At 46.3% G+C, this 22,866-nt stretch overlaps 1 protein-coding gene across 1 annotated transcript in view; it reads right to left on the bottom strand.

The window, feature by feature from the left end:
• The window catches only part of BMP6 (bone morphogenetic protein 6), a 571,121-nt gene that overhangs the window by 10,256 nt on the left and 537,999 nt on the right, over positions 1–22,866 (bottom strand). The window contains exon 6 of the mRNA XM_069217123.1: positions 1,968–2,078. Coding sequence (XP_069073224.1) covers positions 1,968–2,078 — 111 coding nt within the window. The remainder of the gene's footprint in view (positions 1–1,967; positions 2,079–22,866) is intronic.

The raw sequence follows: 22,866 nt of genomic DNA, 5'->3' as shown, positions 1-22,866 counted from the left end.
AACAAGGATGGTGTCAACACTTACTGTGAAAGCTGTCAGCATTTACAATAACACGGAAAAAATAAAAAAAACTCCATATATCTGGCCAACCTACATTTCAACCATTTCCATCAATAATGACTGCTTCGGCAATACCCCAACACTTCTTGGAAATTACCACCACAGAGGATGGTTGTAACAGAAGGCAAAAAGAAAGCGGTGGATCTTGTAATAGAGACGGTGCTGTAGCTGCACTTACAGTATGGCACATTTGATCAAATAGCTGACTCTAAATCCATGGGTAGTAATAAACCTCTGGAATGTAATGACATTTACCCCATCGCAGTATTCTCTACATTCAGAACTGGAATCTAAGGGCCATATTTATACTTTTTAACGCCGGCTAACGCCATTCCAAAGCGCCATGCGGGCGCCTTATTTATTGAATGACGTTAGCCGGCGCAGCTGACTGGTGTGCGTCAAAAAAAATGACCCACACCAGGCAGCGCCGGCGTAGGGGACAATGGAGCTTGGGCGTCAAAAAATGGGGCAAGTCAGGTCTGAGGCAAAATATTCGCCTCAACCCGATTTGCGCCATTTTTTTTTACTCCCAACCCCCATTGAAATGACTCCTGTCTTAGCACAGACAGGAGTCATGCCCTCTTGCCCAATGGCCATGCCCAGGGGACTTATGTCCCCTGGGCATGGTCATTGGGCATAGTGGCATGTAGGGGGGCACAAATCAGGCCCACCTATGCCACAAAAAAAAAATAATAATAATACTTACCTGAACTTACCTCAAGTTCCCTGGGATGGGTCCCTCCATCCTTGGGCGTCCTCCTGGGGTGGGCAAGGGTGGCAGGGGGTGTCCCTGGGGGCATGGAAGGGCACCTCTGGGCTCCTTCCGAGCCCACAGGTCCCTTAACGCCTGCCCTGACCAGGCGTTAAAAAATGACGCAAAAACGGCTGGACGTCATTTTTTCAGGCCCGCCCACTCCCGTGCGTCATTTTTGCACAGGAGTTTAAATAAGGCGCACATGCCTTAGAGTCATTTTTTAGAAGGGAACGCCTACCTTGCATATCATTAACGCAAGGTAGGTGTCCACGCTAAAAAATGACGCCAACTCCAAGATCTTTGGCGCTAGACGGGTCTAACGCCAAAGTATAAATATGGAGTTAGCTTTGCGTCGGATTTGCGTTAAAAAAAAAAACGACGGTAAATCCGGTGCTAACAGAGTATAAATATGCCCCTAAATGAGCTAAAAGGTGCTGTAGCGAACAGGGGCAGACTAGATAGCAAATAGGCCTGTACCAAAATAAAAGTGGCACCCATTAGTAAAGTGGCCCATGCCTGCAAATTTGGGCAGTTTTGAACTTGTAAACACAGGCTGTATGAGTGTTTTGCGGTCTGGAAGACTGCATGAATCTGAACTTGCTGCAGCCAATACTTGTTAATATCAGGGACTTTAACAGTAAAAAAAAAACAGTTCATAAAATAGACCCCCAAACAGCAGCCAACTCAACAGTCCACACATTGACCTGACAGGCCAGCCCATTGGGCACTGCCTGAATGCCCTATTGTCCAGTCCAACCCTGCATGCCAACACATGGAAACAGGAAAGAGGGTTATTTTAAAAAACATATAATTGAAGGAATTTATTTTCCTCATTGACCTGTTTCAAGTGAGGGAAAATTTAAAGAAGAAAAACCTGAATTCAAATCATTTTGACTTAAAAACGTGAGTCTCCCGTCTGAATCAACTGCGCCGAGTCTATGGCTGCAACCCACAATAAACTGACCCTGTACAGCACGCAGCAACCTTTTAAGCTATTTGTACGGTGTACAAATAGCACATATATTCGTAAATTGAGGCAATGACAAAAACACACAACCCGTCATTCTTATTATTCGTAGGTTATTTTCGATTAATTCAATATGCGATCGTAAAAATACTCACAAAGCAATGAAACTAGACATATTGCACTCACCAGAGTTTGTACTATGGCGTGGTTCGTAGCATTCATGTGGGCATTGAGCGGGAAAGAACATTCGCCATCACAGTAATTGGCGGCATATCCTTTTGGTGCAATTATCCAGTCCTACGCGATTTACAAAGGAGAAAATATAAACTTGGCATTAGGACATCACAGACTACCAGAACACTAACTCAGCAAATTGTTTAGAATCTTTGTTTTCAAAAGTAGGGTACACGATTAGAGATAGGTAAACCATGGAACTGTTAGTAAGCACTGAAAAAGTTCATAACATGGACAATGTTCACGTAAGTTATGACATACAGGGCCATATTTATACTCCGTTTGCGCCGAAATTGCGTCGTTTTTTTTGACGCAATTTCGACGCAAAACTAACGCCAACTAACGCCATATTTATACTATGGCGTTAGAGGCGAATAGCGCCAAAGTTCCCGGAATGTGCGTCATTTTTTAGCGTGAACCCCTTCCTTGCGTTAATGATATGCAAGGGAGGCGTTCCCGTCTAAAAAATGACTCCCAGGCCTTTACGTGGTATTTATACTCCCGGGCAAAAGAGACGCCCGGGAGTTGGCGTGGCTAAAAACGGCGCATTTGCGCCACTTTTTAACGCCTGCTCAGGGCAGGCGTTAAGGGGCCTGTGGGCTCAAAATGAGCCCACAGGTGCCCTCCCATGCCCCCAGGGACCCCCCCTGCCACCCTTGCCCACCCCAGGAGGACCCCCAAGGATGGAGGGACCCACCCCAGGGACATTCAGGTAAGTTCAGGTAAGTATAATTTTTTATTTTTTATATTTTATTTTGGTGGCATAGGGGGGCCTTATTTGTGCCCCCCTACATGCCACTATGCCCAATGACCATGCCCAGGGGACAGAAGTCCCCTGGGCATGGCCATTGGGCAAGGGGGCATGACTCCTATCTTTACAATGATAGGAGTCATGTTGATGGGGGATGGGCGTCGTTAAAAAATGGCGCAAGTCGGGTTAAGACGATTTTTTCGACGTAACCTGACTTGCCCCATTTTAAGACGCCCATGCGCCATTTTCCCCCTACGCCGGCGCTGTCTGGTCTACGTGGTTTTTTCCCACGCAAACCAGGCAGCGCCGGTCTGATTGCGCCGTCTAACGCCATTCCATAAATACGGCGCCCGCTTGGCGCTTCAGAATGGCGTTAGACGGCGCAAAACTTTTTGACGCTAAACTGCGTTAGCGCAGTTTAGCGTCAAAAAGTATAAATATGGGCCACAATATTACATATGGTTAAACTCGAAGATGTATAACAATTATGTATTCAGCTGCCTTCTTGCAAAAATGTTGTCTTCGATTCAAACTGAGGCCATGAGCAAAGCTGGGACAGAACGGTCTGGCGCGCCATTTGCATCAGGGTAGGTACTCTGTCCAGGCAGATTTCTACGCGTTGGTTTGAAATCACGAGTAAACCCGGTAAAATGTGTAATTTCAACCAAATTAAATAAGGGAATATCGCGCAGTATTCCGCGTGCCTATTGTTTGTGCCTGGTTTGTTTTGGCACTAGAATTTCATGCAAGGACAGGTTGCACTACTGGTGTAGATTTGGCTTTGTGTGAAATCTCAGAGGTGTTTACTCTGTTCCTGCCTTGTTATTCCCAGTTTTCATTTGTTGTCAGCTAAGTGAAGCAAACCTATTTGGCGTTTCCTCAACTTTCCGGCACAAACTATATTTTGCAAGTGAAAGTTGAACTACAATGTTGTTTGTGCAACTTTGCCTCATGTGGGTTCTTGAACAAGTGAAAAATCTGTGCCTTTGCCTAAACTTTCTCCATGACAGAGAACAAGCAGATACAACGGTTGTCTATCACTCTATGCCTCTCTTGCCACATAACTTCTACTGCATTTAAGATGGCCGCGACAAATGGAGACTGACTATGAAGGCAACAGGGCAGAATCACAGTTACAACTGACAGTGGTATGCTGAATCAGTAGAGTTATCAGTGTCAGTGGAGCAACAGACTGCCACAGTTAGACACTACATTAGTGCTGATCTCACGAGATAGCGAGTCAACAGAGGTACCTGTTGCTAGTGATGGGAAGAAATTCCACACCGAGGCATAGGTAGAGCTTGCTTATGTGATTGGCTCTGTGAGTGAAGACATCAGGGGAAAATTCAAGCAGGCAGTTCAATCACACATTGAGAGAGTGGTGACGCAGCTATGAAAAGAAAAAGCAGTACCACATTTGTCTATTGGGACACAAGGATGAGACAAAGATCGCCATCCTGGAAGCTGGAATGGCTGATGCACCTGAATAGAGATATGACAGATGCTTCAGTATGTATGTATGTATGTATGTATGCATTTAATGGTACTTGTATAGCACAGACTTAACTGGAGTGCAAAGGAAGATTGAACAGAGGGGAGCCATCAATTAATTGAATATTATTTAATGTCAATGTGTCAGCTTATTTCATTTTGGATGACTCCACAGAACCGTCAACCCTTCATACACAATTTGTATATTACATAATGGCTCCCACCTTATCACAGAGAACCCGTCTTACACAAAAACCTTCAATGATGCCCATTAGTAGTTTGCCTTTGGTATGTAGCCCATATTGTTCCCATCTTCATAGAATCTACATAAATATTTATGAACTAGTGTTGGGCTCCACCTTCGCTGCACAATCATCCCCAAACTTTTTACATTCATCCTCATATTTTCTAAACACATTTTCATTGGCATTTAGGAATTTGCACACTTTACCACTGCTAACCAGGGCTAAAGTGCTTGTGCTCCCTCCTTTAAACATTGTGAAATCACCTTACACCCAACTGGCACATTTGATTTACCTGTAAGTACCTAGTAAAGTGGTACTACCACTGTAAACCTTTACAGACTCCCAAAAGGCTTTCCAGATGGATAATGAATCGCAGTTTGGAAGGGGTATGCTGTAGACATGCCTTCCAAACTGCAAATTGAAATCCTATTTATTAATGGCTTGTGACTAGAATTTCAGATGCAAACAATTGAAAGGATACTGACTCCCAAGTTAAGATAGAAAAACATTTTCAAAAGTGAAGGGGTCCCTTTTGTGCCCATTGTGAACTGTGGAAAAGGTTTCAGAGATAGTAGGCAGTGGTTCAGTCACCGTAATGCTTACAGAATTTTTTTTTTTTAATAAAACTTTTTTTTATAAGTAACCCCGCTTTCTTGTATGAAATCAGGCTGATTTAAAAATATCTTTATTCAAAAGAAATCACAGATATTGTGATCTGCTGACCCTTGAATTACACCATACTTGCCTGTGATTGCCACCAATCAGAGTGAGCCGAACTTTTCAATCTACCCTATGAAATAGGTGGGTTGAACTGTGACCCATGCCTATATGGAGTTTTTCGAACCAAGCTATTGGGACTTTTGTGCTGGTGACAAAAATACTAGTTGCACATTTTGACTTATTTTTTCAACCAGAATAATGATACATCTAGGGCCATATTTATACTCCGTTTGCGCCGAAATTGCGTCGTTTTTTTTGACGCAATTTCGACGCAAAACTAACGCCAACTAACGCCATATTTATACTATGGCGTTAGAGGCGAATAGCGCCAAAGTTCCCGGAATGTGCGTCATTTTTTAGCGTGAACCCCTTCCTTGCGTTAATGATATGCAAGGGAGGCGTTCCCGTCTAAAAAATGACTCCCAGGCCTTTACGTGGTATTTATACTCCCGGGCAAAAGAGACGCCCGGGAGTTGGCGTGGCAAAAAACGGCGCATTTGCGCCACTTTTTAACGCCTGCTCAGGGCAGGCGTTAAGGGGCCTGTGGGCTCAAAATGAGCCCACAGGTGCCCTCCCATGCCCCCAGGGACCCCCCCTGCCACCCTTGCCCACCCCAGGAGGACCCCCAAGGATGGAGGGACCCACCCCAGGGACATTCAGGTAAGTTCAGGTAAGTATAATTTTTTATTTTTTATATTTTTTTTGGTGGCATAGGGGGGCCTTATTTGTGCCCCCCTACATGCCACTATGCCCAATGACCATGCCCAGGGGACAGAAGTCCCCTGGGCATGGCCATTGGGCAAGGGGGCATGACTCCTATCTTTACAATGATAGGAGTCATGTTGATGGGGGATGGGCGTCGTTAAAAAATGGCGCAAGTCGGGTTAAGACGATTTTTTCGACGTAACCTGACTTGCCCCATTTTAAGACGCCCATGCGCCATTTTCCCCCTACGCCGGCGCTGTCTGGTCTACGTGGTTTTTTCCCACGCAAACCAGGCAGCGCCGGTCTGATTGCGCCGTCTAACGCCATTCCATAAATACGGCGCCCGCATGGCGCTTCAGAATGGCGTTAGACGGCGCAAAACTTTTTGACGCTAAACTGCGTTAGCGCAGTTTAGCGTCAAAAAGTATAAATATGGGCCCTAATCCTTAGTTCTTCCTTCCTTAAAAAAACAGGTGAGGTGTGGTCTGTATCCTTAAAAGTGTAGGTGACACCCAGCTCTCTCTTAAGATCGCCATAACCTAAAACATTCACTGACATTTTGCTAGACAATGACTGAAGTCTTCCAACTACATTAATCTGATGATCTGAGAGACACATTTCCTCATCGCCCGTAACAACCAAAGCTCCTGTTCTGTCCTAGCTACCCATGGGTGAATGGAGTGCAACTCACCCTATTCAACATTAACGGACCAATATGCTGAATTAGAGCATAGGTTATGTGTCTATAGAAATTCTGCCAGTTCAGAGTTTTTGCCAGCATGGCAAATACTTCTCTGTCTTAAGAGGAACCACTCTGGGGTTAAAACTTCCATCAGAAATTCGAATAATGATGAGTTATATTTTGTAGTTTACATCAATTGATGTGGTCACAGTGGTGTAACAAAACTTGAGGGGGGCCCCCTGCAAAGTACACGGAGGGGCCCCCCTCTGAACTGATTTAGGAGCTCTCAGGCCAGGGTACTAGCCTGAGGGGGCCCCCTTGAGCTCAGGGCCCCCTTCACCGCAGGGGCTGTGGGGGGCTTTGTTACACCACTGTATGGTCACTGGACAAGTGTCTGAAAATGATGGGTACAACATTGTCAGTCTCCACATATCCTACCTCTCTAATGTAATGGTGGCTTTTGTTTTTTTTTTTAGCATTTTAGGGATGCGTAAGATACATTTTAGTGAAAGTATGATATTCTTTCCATAGTGGTCTTTCATGGTTTTAAGACTTTTGAACATAGTGATGGGCTGCTGGTGTAGATCGAGTGGCTGAGCCTCTAATATCTTTGACAGACTTAGAAATACACTTGCCTGACCCAGTAGCAGAACCACATGCATCTCTGCCACCATGTAAAGACATCTAAATTGGGCGACTGAGGTGCCAGCAGTGCAGATGAAATAACTGCCATTTTTTGGAGGGTTCTCCATTAACACCATCCTCTAAAATTAGGCCCCAAATCCATGAGAGGTGCATTGTATTCCAACACATCACTCAACACCTGTGCTAGGCAAAATGGTCTGGTAATAGTATGATGGATGCTAGCAGCCAGTTCCCGAGAGCCAAATTAGGGTTGAACAAATACCATAATTCATACAATACATAAAACAACAGGTGGCAAGTGCCATAAGCTCGCACATCCAAACAAGTGTATAGGCAATGTACTGGAAACAAAATCCTGTATTATTGGGTGCCAACCTGGTGTAACACCCAACCACCAAGGGTGCTGAAGATGCTGACTAAAAAAGTAGGCAATAATGAATGTCAATATAGACCAAGGCACACCATAAGTAGTTTGGCATAGTTCGTCCAAGTGGAAAACAACTGTAGTTGGTGATGATAAAGTTTTATTCTTATCAAGGTGGAATAGGTCCAATATACAGCTTACAGCCACACGTGTTCGTCACATTGACTTTCTCAAGGCCGTAGATTAGATGGGCAAAGAGAAGCAATGGTAAGAAAAAATAATTCTGATAATAATCAGGGATCATTAAATAGATGATAAGGTTAAGAGTATAAACAAACCACTGTGGGTGATCAAACCACCTGGAAGGGAGGATTGATAGTGTCTTAAAAAATGAGCCGTGACAAAAAGAGTCTATGGTAAAGCTAACACCCATTAGAAGAAACAGAAAAGACAGAAGAGTCATGCGAAGTTATATGTGATAGGATATCCGTGTTGTGAGTACTTAGGAAAAAACTCTTATGTGACCAACTATCCTTTTGAAGTTGAGAAAGTGATCCTAGAGCAAGATAAGCCAGAGATAGCAAGAAAAAACATACCAAATGTGGATATGTGGTCATAAAAACTGTCCAGTAATAAGGAAAAAATGCATTATCGCAGTTGGTGTATGGATCAGTATTTAAGCCATCAGGGGCAGATAGAATGCTCATGTAGAAACCGCTAGTATCAGAATCGCAAGGTGTGCAACACGGAGAATAACCATGGTAAGTCTAAAATGTAGAAAATTTAGAATAAAAAAGATAAGAAATGCTGACAAAGTAAGTCTATCATATTGTATGTCTAGGTTCATACAATGCTGTAGTCCCATTATAGAGCATTGATAAGGTTGGGGAAGGTATGCAATAGAGTACAGTACAAAAAACCAAGTCGGGAGTCTATAGTTTCGTAAATGAGAAAAATACTATTTTGAAAAATAATTATTTCATTTATTACAAGTAATGCTGTGTGCTGCCCATACCTGGGCAAAAACAATGATAACACAGCAGTGTAAGGGAATATTGACAAAAATGCCATATGTATTAAAACGCGGCATGAGGTAAAAAGAAAAAACATGAGGAAAATCTGTTGTTCCGTATAGAGAAAACTGTAATGTAAAAGAAATCATTTGTTTCAATTGAATGGGTGTTTGGTGAGCCCGTAAAACGAGCAAAACAGAACTATACAGTTAACCCCTTCGCTGCCAGGCCTTTTCCCCCTCCTGTGCCGGGCCTTTTTTTGCCTATTTGGGTCAGTTCGCGCTTAGGCCCTCATAACTTTTTGTCCACATAAGCTAACCAAGCCAAATTTGCGTCCTTTTTTTCCAACATCCTAGGGATTCTAGAGGTACCCAGACTTTGTGGGTTCCCTTGAAGGAGGCCAAGAAATTGGCCAAAATACAGTGAAAATTTCGTTTTTTTCAAAAAAATTGGAAAAAGTGGCTGCAGAAAAAGGCTTGTGGTTTTTCCCCTGAAAATGGCATCAACAAAGGGTTTGCGGTGCTAAACTCAGCAGCTTCCCAGCTTTCAGGAACAGGCAGACTTGAATCAGAAAACCTAATTTTTCAACACAATTTTGGCATTTTACTGGGGCATACCCCATTTTTGCAGTTTTTTGTGCTTTCAGCCTCCTTCCAGTCAGTGACAGAAATGGGCATGAAACCAATGCTGGATCCCAGAAACCTAAACATTTCTGAAAAGTAGACAAAATTCTGAATTCAGCAAGGGGTCATTTGTGTAGATCCTACAAGGGTTTCCTACAGAAAATAACAACTGAAAAAGAAAAATATTGAAATTCAGGTGAAAAAAACATAAATGTTTCTCTACGTTTTACTCTGTAACTTTTCCCTGCAATGTCAGATTATCGAAAGCAATATACCGTTACGTCTGCTGGACTCCTCTGGTTGCGGGGATATATAGGGCTTGTAGGTTCATCAAGAACCCAAGGAACCCAGAGCCAATAAATGAGCTGCACCCTGACGTGCGTTTTCAATCTATACCGGGTATAAAGCAATTCATTTGCTGAAATATAAAGAGTAAAAAATTGCTATCAAGAAAACCTTTGTATTTCCAAAAAGGGCACAAGATAAGGTGTTGAGGAGCAGTGGTTATTTGCACATATCTGAATTCCGGGGTGACCAAACTAGCATGTGAATTACAGGGCATTTCTCAAATAGATGTCTTTTTTACACACTCTCCTATATTTGGAAGGAAAAAATGTAGAGAAAGACAAGGGGCAATAACACTTGTTTTGCTAATCTATGTTCCCCCAAGTCTCCCGATAAAAAAGATACCTCACTTGTGTGGGTAGGCCTAGCGACCGTGACAGAAAACGCCCCAAAGCGCAACGTGGACACATCCACATTTTTGGAAGAAAACAGAGGTGTTTTTTGCGAAGTGCCTACCTGTAGATTTTGGCCTCTAGCTCAGCCGGCACCTATGGAAACCTACCAAACCTGTGCATTTCTGAAAACTAGAGACCTAGGGGAATCCAAGGAGGGGTGACTTGCGGGGCTCGGACCAGGTTCTGTTACCCAGAATCCTTTGCAAACCTCAAAATTTGGCTAAAAAAACACTTGTTCCTCACATTTCTGTGGCAGAAAGTTCTGGAATCTGAGAGGAGCTACAAATTTCCTTCCACCCAGCGTTCCCCCAAGTCTCCCGATAAAAATGATACCTCACTTGCGTGGGTAGGCCTAGCGCCGGCGACAGGAAACACCCCAAAGCGCAACGTGGACACATCCTAAATTTTGGAAAAAAACAGAGGTGTTTTTTGCGAAGTGCCTACCTGTAGATTTTGGCCTCTAGCTCAGCCGGCACCTAGGGAAACCTACCAAACCTGTGCATTTCTGAAAACTAGAGACCTAGGGGAATCCAAGGAGGGGTGACTTGCGGGGCTCGGACCAGGTTCTGTTACCCAGAATCCTTTGCAAACCTCAAAATTTGGCTAAAAAAACACATGTCCCTCACATTTTTGTGGCAGAAAGTTCTGGAATCTGAGAGGAGCTACAAATTTCCTTCCGCCCAGCGTTCCCCCAAGTCTCCCGATAAAAATGATACCTCACTTGCGTGGGTAGGCCTAGCGCCGGCGACAGGAAACACCCCAAAGCGCAACGTGGACACATCCTAAATTTTGGAAAAAAACAGAGGTGTTTTTTGCGAAGTGCCTACCTGTAGATTTTGGCCTCTAGCTCAGCCGGCACCTAGGGAAACCTACCAAACCTGTGCATTTCTGAAAACTAGAGACCTAGGGGAATCTAAGGAGGGGTGACTTGCGGGGCTCGGACCAGGTTCTGTTACCCAGAATCCTTTGCAAACCTCAAAATTTGGCTAAAAAAACACATGTCCCTCACATTTCTGTGGCAGAAAGTTCTGGAATCTGAGAGGAGCTACAAATTTCCTTCCACCCAGCGTTCCCCCAAGTCTCCCGATAAAAATGACATCTCACTTGCGTGGGTAGGCCTAGCGCTGGCGACAGGAAACACCCCAAAGCGCAACGTGGACACATCCTAAATTTTGGAAAAAAACAGAGGTGTTTTTTGCGAAGTGCCTACCTGTAGATTTTGGCCTCTAGCTCAGCCGGCACCTAGGGAAACCTACCAAACCTGTGCATGTCTGAAAACTAGAGACCTAGGGGAATCCAAGGAGGGGTGACTTGCGGGGCTCGGACCAGGTTCTGTTACCCAGAATCCTTTGCAAACCTCAAAATTTGGCTAAAAAAACACATGTCCCTCACATTTCTGTGGCAGAAAGTTCTGGAATCTGAGAGGAGCTACAAATTTCCTTCCACCCAGCGTTCCCCCAAGTCTCCCGATAAAAATGATACCTCACTTGCGTGGGTAGGCCTAGCGCCGGCGACAGGAAACACCCCAAAGCGCAACGTGGACACATCCTAAATTTTGGAAAAAAACAGAGGTGTTTTTTGCGAAGTGCCTACCTGTAGATTTTGGCCTCTAGCTCAGCCGGCACCTAGGGAAACCTACCAAACCTGTGCATTTCTGAAAACTAGAGACCTAGGGGAATCCAAGGAGGGGTGACTTGCGGGGCTCGGACCAGGTTCTATTACCCAGAATCCTTTGCAAACCTCAAAATTTGGCTAAAAAAACACATGTCCCTCACATTTTTGTGGCAGAAAGTTCTGGAATCTGAGAGGAGCTACAAATTTCCTTCCACATAGCGTTCCCCCAAGTCTCCCGATAAAAATGATACCTCACTTGCGTGGGTAGGCCTAGCGCCGGAGACAGGAAACACCCCAAAGCGCAACGTGGACACATCCTAAATTTTGGAAAAAAACAGAGGTGTTTTTTGCGAAGTGCCTACCTGTAGATTTTGGCCTCTAGCTCAGCCGGCACCTAGGGAAACCTACCAAACCTGTGCATTTCTGAAAACTAGAGAGCTAGGGGAATCCAAGGAGGGGTGACTTGCGGGGCTCGGACCAGGTTCTGTTACCCAGAATCCTTTGCAAACCTCAAAATTTGGCTAAAAAAACACATGTCCCTCACATTTCTGTGGCAGAAAGTTCTGGAATCTGAGAGGAGCTACAAATTTCCTTCCACCCAGCGTTCCCCCAAGTCTCCCGATAAAAATGATACCTCACTTGTGTGGGTAGGCCTAGCGCCGGCGACAGGAAACACCCCAAAGCGCAACGTGGACACATCCTAAATTTTGGAAAAAAACAGAGGTGTTTTTTGCGAAGTGCCTACCTGTAGATTTTGGCCTCTAGCTCAGCCGGCACCTAGGGAAACCTACCAAACCTGTGCATTTCTGAAAACTAGAGACCTAGGGGAATCTAAGGAGGGGTGACTTGCGGGGCTCGGACCAGGTTCTGTTACCCAGAATCCTTTGCAAACCTCAAAATTTGGCTAAAAAAACACATGTCCCTCACATTTCTGTGGCAGAAAGTTCTGGAATCTGAGAGGAGCTACAAATTTCCTTCCACCCAGCGTTCCCCCAAGTCTCCCGATAAAAATGACACCTCACTTGCGTGGGTAGGCCTAGCGCCGGCGACAGGAAATACCCCAAAGCGCAACGTGGACACATCCTAAATTTTGGAAAAAAACAGAGGTGTTTTTTGCGAAGTGCCTATCTGTAGATTTTGGCCTCTAGCTCAGCCGGCACCTAGGGAAACTTACCAAACCTGTGCATTTCTGAAAACTAGAGACATAGGGGAATCCAAGGAGGGGTGACTTGCGGTGCTCGGACCAGGTTCTGTTACCCAGAATCCTTTGCAAACCTCAAAATCTGGCTAAAAAAACACATGTCCCTCACATTTCTGTGGCAGAAAGTTCTTGAATCTGAGAGGAGCTACAAATTTCCTTCCACCCAGCGTTCCCCCAAGTCTCCCGATAAAAATGATACCTCACTTGCGTGGGTAGGCCTAGCGCCGGAGACAGGAAACACCCCAAAGCGCAACGTGGACACATCCTAAATTTTGGAAAAAAACAGAGGTGTTTTTTGCGAAGTGCCTACCTGTAGATTTTGGCCTCTAGCTCAGCCGGCACCTAGGGAAACCTACCAAACCTGTGCATTTCTGAAAACTAGAGACCTAGGGGAATCTAAGGAGGGGTGACTTGCGGGGCTCGGACCAGGTTCTGTTACCCAGAATCCTTTGCAAACCTCAAAATTTGGCTAAAAAAACACATGTCCCTCACATTTCTGTGGCAGAAAGTTCTGGAATCTGAGAGGAGCTACAAATTTCCTTCCACCCAGCGTTCCCCCAAGTCTCCCGATAAAAATGACACCTCACTTGCGTGGGTAGGCCTAGCGCCGGCGACAGGAAACACCCCAAAGCGCAACGTGGACACATCCTAAATTTTGGAAAAAAACAGAGGTGTTTTTTGCGAAGTGCCTACCTGTAGATTTTGGCCTCTAGCTCAGCCGGCACCTAGGGAAACCTACCAAACCTGTGCATTTCTGAAAACTAGAGACCTAGGGGAATCCAAGGAGGGGTGACTTGCGGTGCTCGGACCAGGTTCTGTTACCCAGAATCCTTTGCAAACCTCAAAATTTGGCTAAAAAAACACATGTCCCTCACATTTCTGTGGCAGAAAGTTCTCGAATCTGAGAGGAGCTACAAATTTCCTTCCACCCAGCGTTCCCCCAAGTCTCCCGATAAAAATTATACCTCACTTGCGTGGGTAGGCCTAGCGCCGGCGACAGGAAACACCCCAAAGCACAACGTGGACACATCCTAAATTTTGGAAAAAAACAGAGGTGTTTTTTGCGAAGTGCCTACCTGTAGATTTTGGCCTCTAGCTCAGCCGGCACCTAGGGAAACCTACCAAACCTGTGCATTTCTGAAAACTAGAGACCTAGGGGAATCCAAGGAGGGGTGACTTGCGGGGCTCGGACCAGGTTCTGTTACCCAGAATCCTTTGCAAACCTCAAAATTTGGCTAAAAAAACACATGTTCCTCACATTTCTGTGGCAGAAAGTTCTGGAATCTGAGAGGAGCTACAAATTTCCTTCCACCCAGCGTTCCCCCAAGTCTCCCGATAAAAATGATACCTCACTTGCGTGGGTAGGCCTAGCGCCGGCGACAGGAAACACCCCAAAGCGCAACGTGGACACATCCTAAATTTTGGAAAAAAACAGAGGTGTTTTTTGCGAAGTGCCTACCTGTAGATTTTGGCCTCTAGCTCAGCCGGCACCTAGGGAAACCTACCAAACCTGTGCATTTCTGAAAACTAGAGACCTAGGGGAATCCAAGGAGGGGTGACTTGCGGGGCTCGGACCAGGTTCTGTTACCCAGAATCCTTTGCAAACCTCAAAATTTGGCTAAAAAAACACATGTCCCTCACATTTCTGTGGCAGAAAGTTCTGGAATCTGAGAGGAGCTACAAATTTCCTTCCACCCAGCGTTCCCCCAAGTCTCCCGATAAAAATGATACCTCACTTGCGTGGGTAGGCCTAGCGCCGGCGACAGGAAACACCCCAAAGCGCAACGTGGACACATCCTAAATTTTGGAAAAAAACAGAGGTGTTTTTTGCGAAGTGCCTACCTGTAGATTTTGGCCTCTAGCTCAGCCGGCACCTAGGGAAACCTACCAAACCTGTGCATTTCTGAAAACTAGAGACCTAGGGGAATCCAAGGAGGGGTGACTTGCGGGGCTCGGACCAGGTTCTATTACCCAGAATCCTTTGCAAACCTCAAAATTTGGCTAAAAAAACACATGTCCCTCACATTTTTGTGGCAGAAAGTTCTGGAATCTGAGAGGAGCTACAAATTTCCTTCCACCCAGCGTTCCCCCAAGTCTCCCGATAAAAATGATACCTCACTTGCGTGGGTAGGCCTAGCGCCGGAGACAGGAAACACCCCAAAGCGCAACGTGGACACATCCTAAATTTTGGAAAAAAACAGAGGTGTTTTTTGCGAAGTGCCTACCTGTAGATTTTGGCCTCTAGCTCAGCCGGCACCTAGGGAAACCTACCAAACCTGTGCATTTCTGAAAACTAGAGACCTAGGGGAATCCAAGGAGGGGTGACTTGCGGGGCTCGGACCAGGTTCTGTTACCCAGAATCCTTTGCAAACCTCAAAATTTGGCTAAAAAAACACATGTTCCTCACATTTCTGTGGCAGAAAGTTCTGGAATCTGAGAGGAGCTACAAATTTCCTTCCACCCAGCGTTCCCCCACGTCTCCCGATAAAAATGATACCTCACTTGTGTGGGTAGGCCTAGCGCCCGCAACAGGAAACACCCCAAAGCGCAACGTGGACACATCCTAAATTTTGGAAAAAAACAGAGGTGTTTTTTGCGAAGTGCCTACCTGTAGATTTTGGCCTCTAGCTCAGCCGGCACCTAGGGAAACCTACCAAACCTGTGCATTTCTGAAAACTAGAGACCTAGGGGAATCCAAGGAGGGGTGACTTGCGGGGCTCGGACCAGGTTCTGTTACCCAGAATCCTTTGCAAACCTCAAAATTTGGCTAAAAAAACACATGTCCCTCACATTTCTGTGGCAGAAAGTTCTGGAATCTGAGAGGAGCTACAAATTTCCTTCCACCCAGCGTTCCCCCAAGTCTCCCGATAAAAATGATACATCACTTGCGTGGGTAGGCCTAGCGCCGGCGACAGGAAACACCCCAAAGCGCAACGTGGACACATCCTAAATTTTGGAAAAAAACAGAGGTGTTTTTTGCGAAGTGCCTACCTGTAGATTTGGCCTCTAGCTCAGCCGGCACCTAGGGAAACCTACCAAACCTGTGTATTTCTGAAAACTAGAGACCTAGGGGAATCCAAGGAGGGGTGACTTGCGGGGCTCGGACCAGGTTCTGTTACCCAGAATCCTTTGCAAACCTCAAAATTTGGCTAAAAAAACACATGTCCCTCACATTTCTGTGGCAGAAAGTTCTGGAATCTGAGAGGAGCTACAAATTTCCTTCCACCCAGCGTTCCCCCAAGTCTCCCGATAAAAATGATACCTCACTTGTGTGGGTAGGCCTAGCGCCGGCGACAGGAAACACCCCAAAGCGCAACGTGGACACATCCTAAATTTTGGAAAAAAACAGAGGTGTTTTTTGCGAAGTGCCTACCTGTAGATTTTGGCCTCTAGCTCAGCCGGCACCTAGGGAAACCTACCAAACCTGTGCATTTCTGAAAACTAGAGACCTAGGGGAATCTAAGGAGGGGTGACTTGCGGGGCTCGGACCAGGTTCTGTTACCCAGAATCCTTTGCAAACCTCAAAATTTGGCTAAAAAAACACATGTCCCTCACATTTCTGTGGCAGAAAGTTCTGGAATCTGAGAGGAGCTACAAATTTCCTTCCACCCAGCGTTCCCCCAAGTCTCCCGATAAAAATGATACATCACTTGCGTGGGTAGGCCTAGCGCCGGCGACAGGAAACACCCCAAAGCGCAACGTGGACACATCCTAAATTTTGGAAAAAAAACAGAGGTGTTTTTTGCGAAGTGCCTACCTGTAGATTTTGGCCTCTAGCTCAGCCGGCACCTAGGGAAACCTACCAAACCTGTGTATTTCTGAAAACTAGAGACCTAGGGGAATCCAAGGAGGGGTGACTTGCGGGGCTCGGACCAGGTTCTGTTACCCAGAATCCTTTGCAAACCTCAAAATTTGGCTAAAAAAACACATGTCCCTCACATTTCTGTGGCAGAAAGTTCTGGAATCTGAGAGGAGCTACAAATTTCCTTCCACCCAGCGTTCCCCCAAGTCTCCCGATAAAAATGATACCTCACTTGTGTGGGTAGGCCTAGCGCCGGCGACAGGAAACACCCCAAAGCGCAACGTGGACACATCCTAAATTTTGGAAAAAAACAGAGGTGTTTTTTGCGAAGTGCCTACCTGTAGATTTTGGCCTCTAGCTCAGCCGGCACCTAGGGAAACCTACCAAACCTGTGCCTTTCTGAAAACTAGAGACCTAGGGGAATCTAAGGAGGGGTGACTTGCGGGGCTCGGACCAGGTTCTGTTACCCAGAATCCTTTGCAAACCTCAAAATTTGGCTAAAAAAACACATGTCCCTCACATTTCTGTGGCAGAAAGTTCTGGAATCTGAGAGGAGCTACAAATTTCCTTCCACCCAGCGTTCCCCCAAGTCTCCCGATAAAAATGACACCTCACTTGCGTGGGTAGGCCTAGCGCCGGCAACAGGAAACACCCTAAAGCGCAACGTGGACACATCCTAAATTTTGGAAAAAAACAGAGGTGTTTTTTGCGAAGTGCCTACCTGTAGATTTTGGCCTCTAGCTCAGCCGGCACCTAGGGAAACCTACCAAACCTGTGCATTTCTGAAAACTAGAGACCTAGGGGAATCCAAGGAGGGGTGACTTGCGGTGCTCGGACCAGGTTCTGTTACCCAGAATCCTTTGCAAACCTCAAAATTTGGCTAAAAAATCACATGTCCCTCACATTTCTGTGGCAGAAAGTTCTCGAATCTGAGAGGAGCTACAAATTTCCTTCCACCCAGCATTCCCCCAAGTCTCCCGATAAAAATGATACCTCACTTGCGTGGGTAGGCCTAGCGCCGGCGACAGGAAACACCCCAAAGCGCAACGTGGACACATCCTAAATTTTGGAAAAAAACAGAGGTGTTTTTTGCGAAGTGCCTACCTGTAGATTTTGGCCTCTAGCTCAGCCGGCACCTAGGGAAACCTACCAAACCTGTGCATTTCTGAAAACTAGAGACCTAGGGGAATCCAAGGAGGGGTGACTTGCGGGGCTCGGACCAGGTTCTATTACCCAGAATCCTTTGCAAACCTTAAAATTTGGCTAAAAAAACACATGTCCCTAACATTTTTGTGGCAGAAAGTTCTGGAATCTGAGAGGAGCTACAAATTTCCTTCCACCCAGCGTTCCCCCAAGTCTCCCGATAAAAATGATACCTCACTTGCGTGGGTAGGCCTAGCGCCGGAGACAGGAAACACCCCAAAGCGCAACGTGGACACATCCTAAATTTTGATAAAAAACAGAGGTGTTTTTTGCGAAGTGCCTACCTGTAGATTTTGGCCTCTAGCTCAGCCGGCACCTAGGGAAACCTACCAAACCTGTGCATTTCTGAAAACTAGAGACCTAGGGGAATCCAAGGAGGGGTGACTTGCGGGGCTCGGACCATGTTCTGTTACCCAGAATCCTTTGCAAACCTCAAAATTTGGCTAAAAAAACACATGTCCCTCACATTTCTGTGGCAGAAAGTTCTGGAATCTGAGAGGAGCTACAAATTTCCTTCCACCCAGCGTTCCCCCAAGTCTCCCGATAAAAATGATACCTCACTTGTGTGGGTAGGCCTAGCGCCGGCGACAGGAAACACCCCAAAGAGCAACGTGGACACATCCTAAATTTTGGGAAAAAACAGAGGTGTTTTTTGCGAAGTGCCTACCTGTAGATTTTGGCCTCGAGCTCAGCCGGCACCTAGGGAAACCTACCAAACCTGTGCATTTCTGAAAACTAGAGACCTAGGGGAATCCAAGGAGGGGTGACTTGCGGGGCTCGGACCAGGTTCTGTTACCCAGAATCCTTTGCAAACCTCAAAATTTGGCTAAAAAAACACATGTCCCTCACATTTCTGTGGCAGAAAGTTCTGGAATCTGAGAGGAGCTACAAATTTCCTTCCACCCAGCGTTCCCCCAAGTCTCCCGATAAAAATGATACCTCACTTTTGTGGGTAGGCCTAGCGCCGGAGACAGGAAACACCCCAAAGCGCAACGTGGACACATCCTAAATTTTGGAAAAAAACAGAGGTGTTTTTTGCGAAGTGCCTACCTGTAGATTTTGGCCTCTAGCTCAGCCGGCACCTAGGGAAACCTACCAAACCTGTGCATTTCTGAAAACTAGAGACCTAGGGGAATCCAAGGAGGGGTGACTTGCGGGGCTCGGACCAGGTTCTGTTACCCAGAATCCTTTGCAAACCTCAAAATTTGGCTAAAAAAACACATGTCCCTCACATTTCTGTGGCAGAAAGTTCTGGAATCTGAGAGGAGCTACAAATTTCCTTCCACCCAGCGTTCCCCCAAGTCTCCCGATAAAAATGATACCTCACTTGCGTGGGTAGGCCTAGCGCCGGCGACAGGAAACACCCCAAAGCGCAACGTGGACACATCCTAAATTTTGGAAAAAAACAGAGGTGTTTTTTGCGAAGTGCCTACCTGTAGATTTTGGCCTCTAGCTCAGCCGGCACCTAGGGAAACCTACCAAACCTGTGCATTTCTGAAAACTAGAGACCTAGGGGAATCCAAGGAGGGGTGACTTGCGGGGCTCGGACCAGGTTCTGTTACCCAGAATCCTTTGCAAACCTCAAAATTTGGCTAAAAAAACACATGTCCCTCACATTTTTGTGGCAGAAAGTTCTGGAATCTGAGAGAAGCTACAAATTTCCTTCCACCCAGCGTTCCCCCAAGTCTCCGGATAAAAATGACACCTCACTTGCGTGGGTAGGCCTAGCGCAGGCGACAGGAAACACCCCAAAGCGCAACGTGGACACATCCTAAATTTTGGAAAAAAACAGAGGTGTTTTTTGCGAAGTGCCTACCTGTAGATTTTGGCCTCTAGCTCAGCCGGCACCTAGGGAAACCTACCAAACCTGTGCATTTCTGAAAACTAGAGACCTAGGGGAATCCAAGGAGGGGTGACTTGCGGGGCTCGGACCAGGTTCTGTTACCCAGAATCCTTTGCAAACCTCAAAATTTGGCTAAAAAAACACATGTCCCTCACATTTCTGTGGCAGAAAGTTCTGGAATCTGAGAGGAGCTACAAATTTCCTTCCACCCAGCGTTCCCCCAAGTCTCCCGATAAAAATGATACCTCACTTGCGTGGGTAGGCCTAGCGCCGGAGACAGGAAACACCCCAAAGCGCAACGTGGACACATCCTAAATTTTGGAAAAAACAGAGGTGTTTTTTGCGAAGTGCCTACCTGTAGATTTTGGCCTCTAGCTCAGCCGGCACCTAGGGAAACCTACCAAACCTGTGCATTTCTGAAAACTAGAGACCTAGGGGAATCCAAGGAGGGGTGACTTGTGGGGCTCGGACCAGGTTCTGTTACCCAGAATCCTTTGCAAACCTCAAAATGTGGCTAAAAAAACACATGTCCCTCACATTTCTGTGGCAGAAAGTTCTGGAATCTGAGAGGAGCTACAAATTTCCTTCCACCCAGCGTTCCCCCAAGTCTCCCGATAAAAATGATACCTCACTTGTGTGGGTAGGCCTAGCGCCGGCGACAGGAAACACCCCAAAGCGCAACGTGGACACATCCTAAATTTTGGAAAAAAACAGAGGTGTTTTTTGCGAAGTGCCTACCTGTAGATTTTGGCCTCTAGCTCAGCCGGCACCTAGGGAAACCTACCAAACCTGTGCATTTCTGAAAACTAGAGACCTAGGGGAATCCAAGGAGGGGTGACTTGCGGGGCTCGGACCAGGTTCTGTTACCCAGAATCCTTTGCAAACCTCAAAATTTGGCTAAAAAAACACATGTCCCTCACATTTCTGTGGCAGAAAGTTCTGGAATCTGAGAGGAGCTACAAATTTCCTTCCACCCAGCGTTCCCCCAAGTCTCCCGATAAAAATGACACCTCACTTGCGTGGGTAGGCCTAGCGCCGGCGACAGGAAACACCCCAAAGCGCAACGTGGACACATCCTAAATTTTGGAAAAAAACAGAGGTGTTTTTTGCGAAGTGCCTACCTGTAGATTTTGGCCTCTAGCTCAGCCGGCACCTAGGGAAACCTACCAAACCTGTGTATTTCTGAAAACTAGAGACCTAGGGGAATCCAAGGAGGGGTAACTTGCGGGGCTCGGACCAGGTTCTGTTACCCAGAATCCTTTGCAAACCTCAAAATTTGGCTAAAAAAACACATGTCCCTCACATTTCTGTGGCAGAAAGTTCTGGAATCTGAGAGGAGCTACAAATTTCCTTTCACCCAGCGTTCCCCCAAGTCTCCCGATAAAAATGATACCTCACTTGCGTGGGTAGGCCTAGCGCCGGCGACAGGAAACACCCCAAAGCGCAACGTGGACACATCCTAAATTTTGGAAAAAAACAGAGGTGTTTTTTGCGAAGTGCCTACTTGTAGATTTTGGCCTCTAGCTCAGCCGGCACCTAGGGAAACCTACCAAACCTGTGCATTTCTGAAAACTAGAGACTTAGGGGAATCCAAGGAGGGGTGACTTGCGGGGCTCGGACCAGGTTCTGTTACCCAGAATCCTTTGCAAACCTCAAAATTTGGCTAAAAAAACACATGTCCCTCACATTTTTGTGGCAGAAAGTTCTGGAATCTGAGAGGAGCTACAAATTTCCTTCCACCCAGCGTTCCCCCAAGTCTCCCGATAAAAATGATACCTCACTTGCGTGGGTAGGCCTAGCGCCGGAGACAGGAAACACCCCAAAGCGCAACGTGGACACATCCTAAATTTTGGAAAAAAACAGAGGTGTTTTTTGCGAAGTGCCTACCTGTAGATTTTGGCCTCTAGCTCAGCCGGCACCTAGGGAAACCTACCAAACCTGTGTATTTCTGAAAACTAGAGACCTAGGGGAATCCAAGGAGGGGTGACTTGCGGGGCTCGGACCAGGTTCTGTTACCTAGAATCCTTTGCAAACCTCAAAATTTGGCTAAAAAAACACATGTCCCTCACATTTCTGTGGCAGAAAGTTCTGGAATCTGAGAGGAGCTACAAATTTCCTTCCACCCAGCGTTCCCCCAAGTCTCCCGATAAAAATGATACCTCACTTGCGTGGGTAGGCCTAGCGCCGGCGACAGGAAACACCCCAAAGCGCAACGTGGACACATCCTAAATTTTGGAAAAAAACAGAGGTGTTTTTTGCGAAGTGCCTACCTGTAGATTTTGGCCTCTAGCTCAGCCGGCACCTAGGGAAACCTACCAAACCTGTGCATTTCTGAAAACTAGAGACCTAGGGGAATCCAAGGAGGGGTGACTTGCGGGGCTCGGACCAGGTTCTGTTACCCAGAATCCTTTGCAAACCTCAAAATTTGGCTAAAAAAACACATGTCCCTCACATTTTTGTGGCAGAAAGTTCTGGAATCTGAGAGAAGCTACAAATTTCCTTCCACCCAGCGTTCCCCCAAGTCTCCGGATAAAAATGACACCTCACTTGCGTGGGTAGGCCTAGCGCAGGCGACAGGAAACACCCCAAAGCGCAACGTGGACACATCCTAAATTTTGGAAAAAAACAGAGGTGTTTTTTGCGAAGTGCCTACCTGTAGATTTTGGCCTCTAGCTCAGCCGGCACCTAGGGAAACCTACCAAACCTGTGCATTTCTGAAAACTAGAGACCTAGGGGAATCCAAGGAGGGGTGACTTGCGGGGCTCGGACCAGGTTCTGTTACCCAGAATCCTTTGCAAACCTCAAAATTTGGCTAAAAAAACACATGTCCCTCACATTTCTGTGGCAGAAAGTTCTGGAATCTGAGAGGAGCTACAAATTTCCTTCCACCCAGTGTTCCCCCAAGTCTCCCGATAAAAATGATACCTCACTTGCGTGGGTAGGCCTAGCGCCGGAGACAGGAAACACCCCAAAGCGCAACGTGGACACATCCTAAATTTTGGAAAAAACAGAGGTGTTTTTTGCGAAGTGCCTACCTGTAGATTTTGGCCTCTAGCTCAGCCGGCACCTAGGGAAACCTACCAAACCTGTGCATTTCTGAAAACTAGAGACCTAGGGGAATCCAAGGAGGGGTGACTTGTGGGGCTCGGACCAGGTTCTGTTACCCAGAATCCTTTGCAAACCTCAAAATTTGGCTAAAAAAACACATG

This window comes from Pleurodeles waltl, chromosome 2_1 (genome assembly GCF_031143425.1).
Source record: "Pleurodeles waltl isolate 20211129_DDA chromosome 2_1, aPleWal1.hap1.20221129, whole genome shotgun sequence".
In the NCBI taxonomy this organism is placed as follows: Eukaryota; Metazoa; Chordata; class Amphibia; order Caudata; family Salamandridae; genus Pleurodeles; species Pleurodeles waltl.
This window is presented reverse-complemented; position numbering and strand designations above follow the sequence as displayed.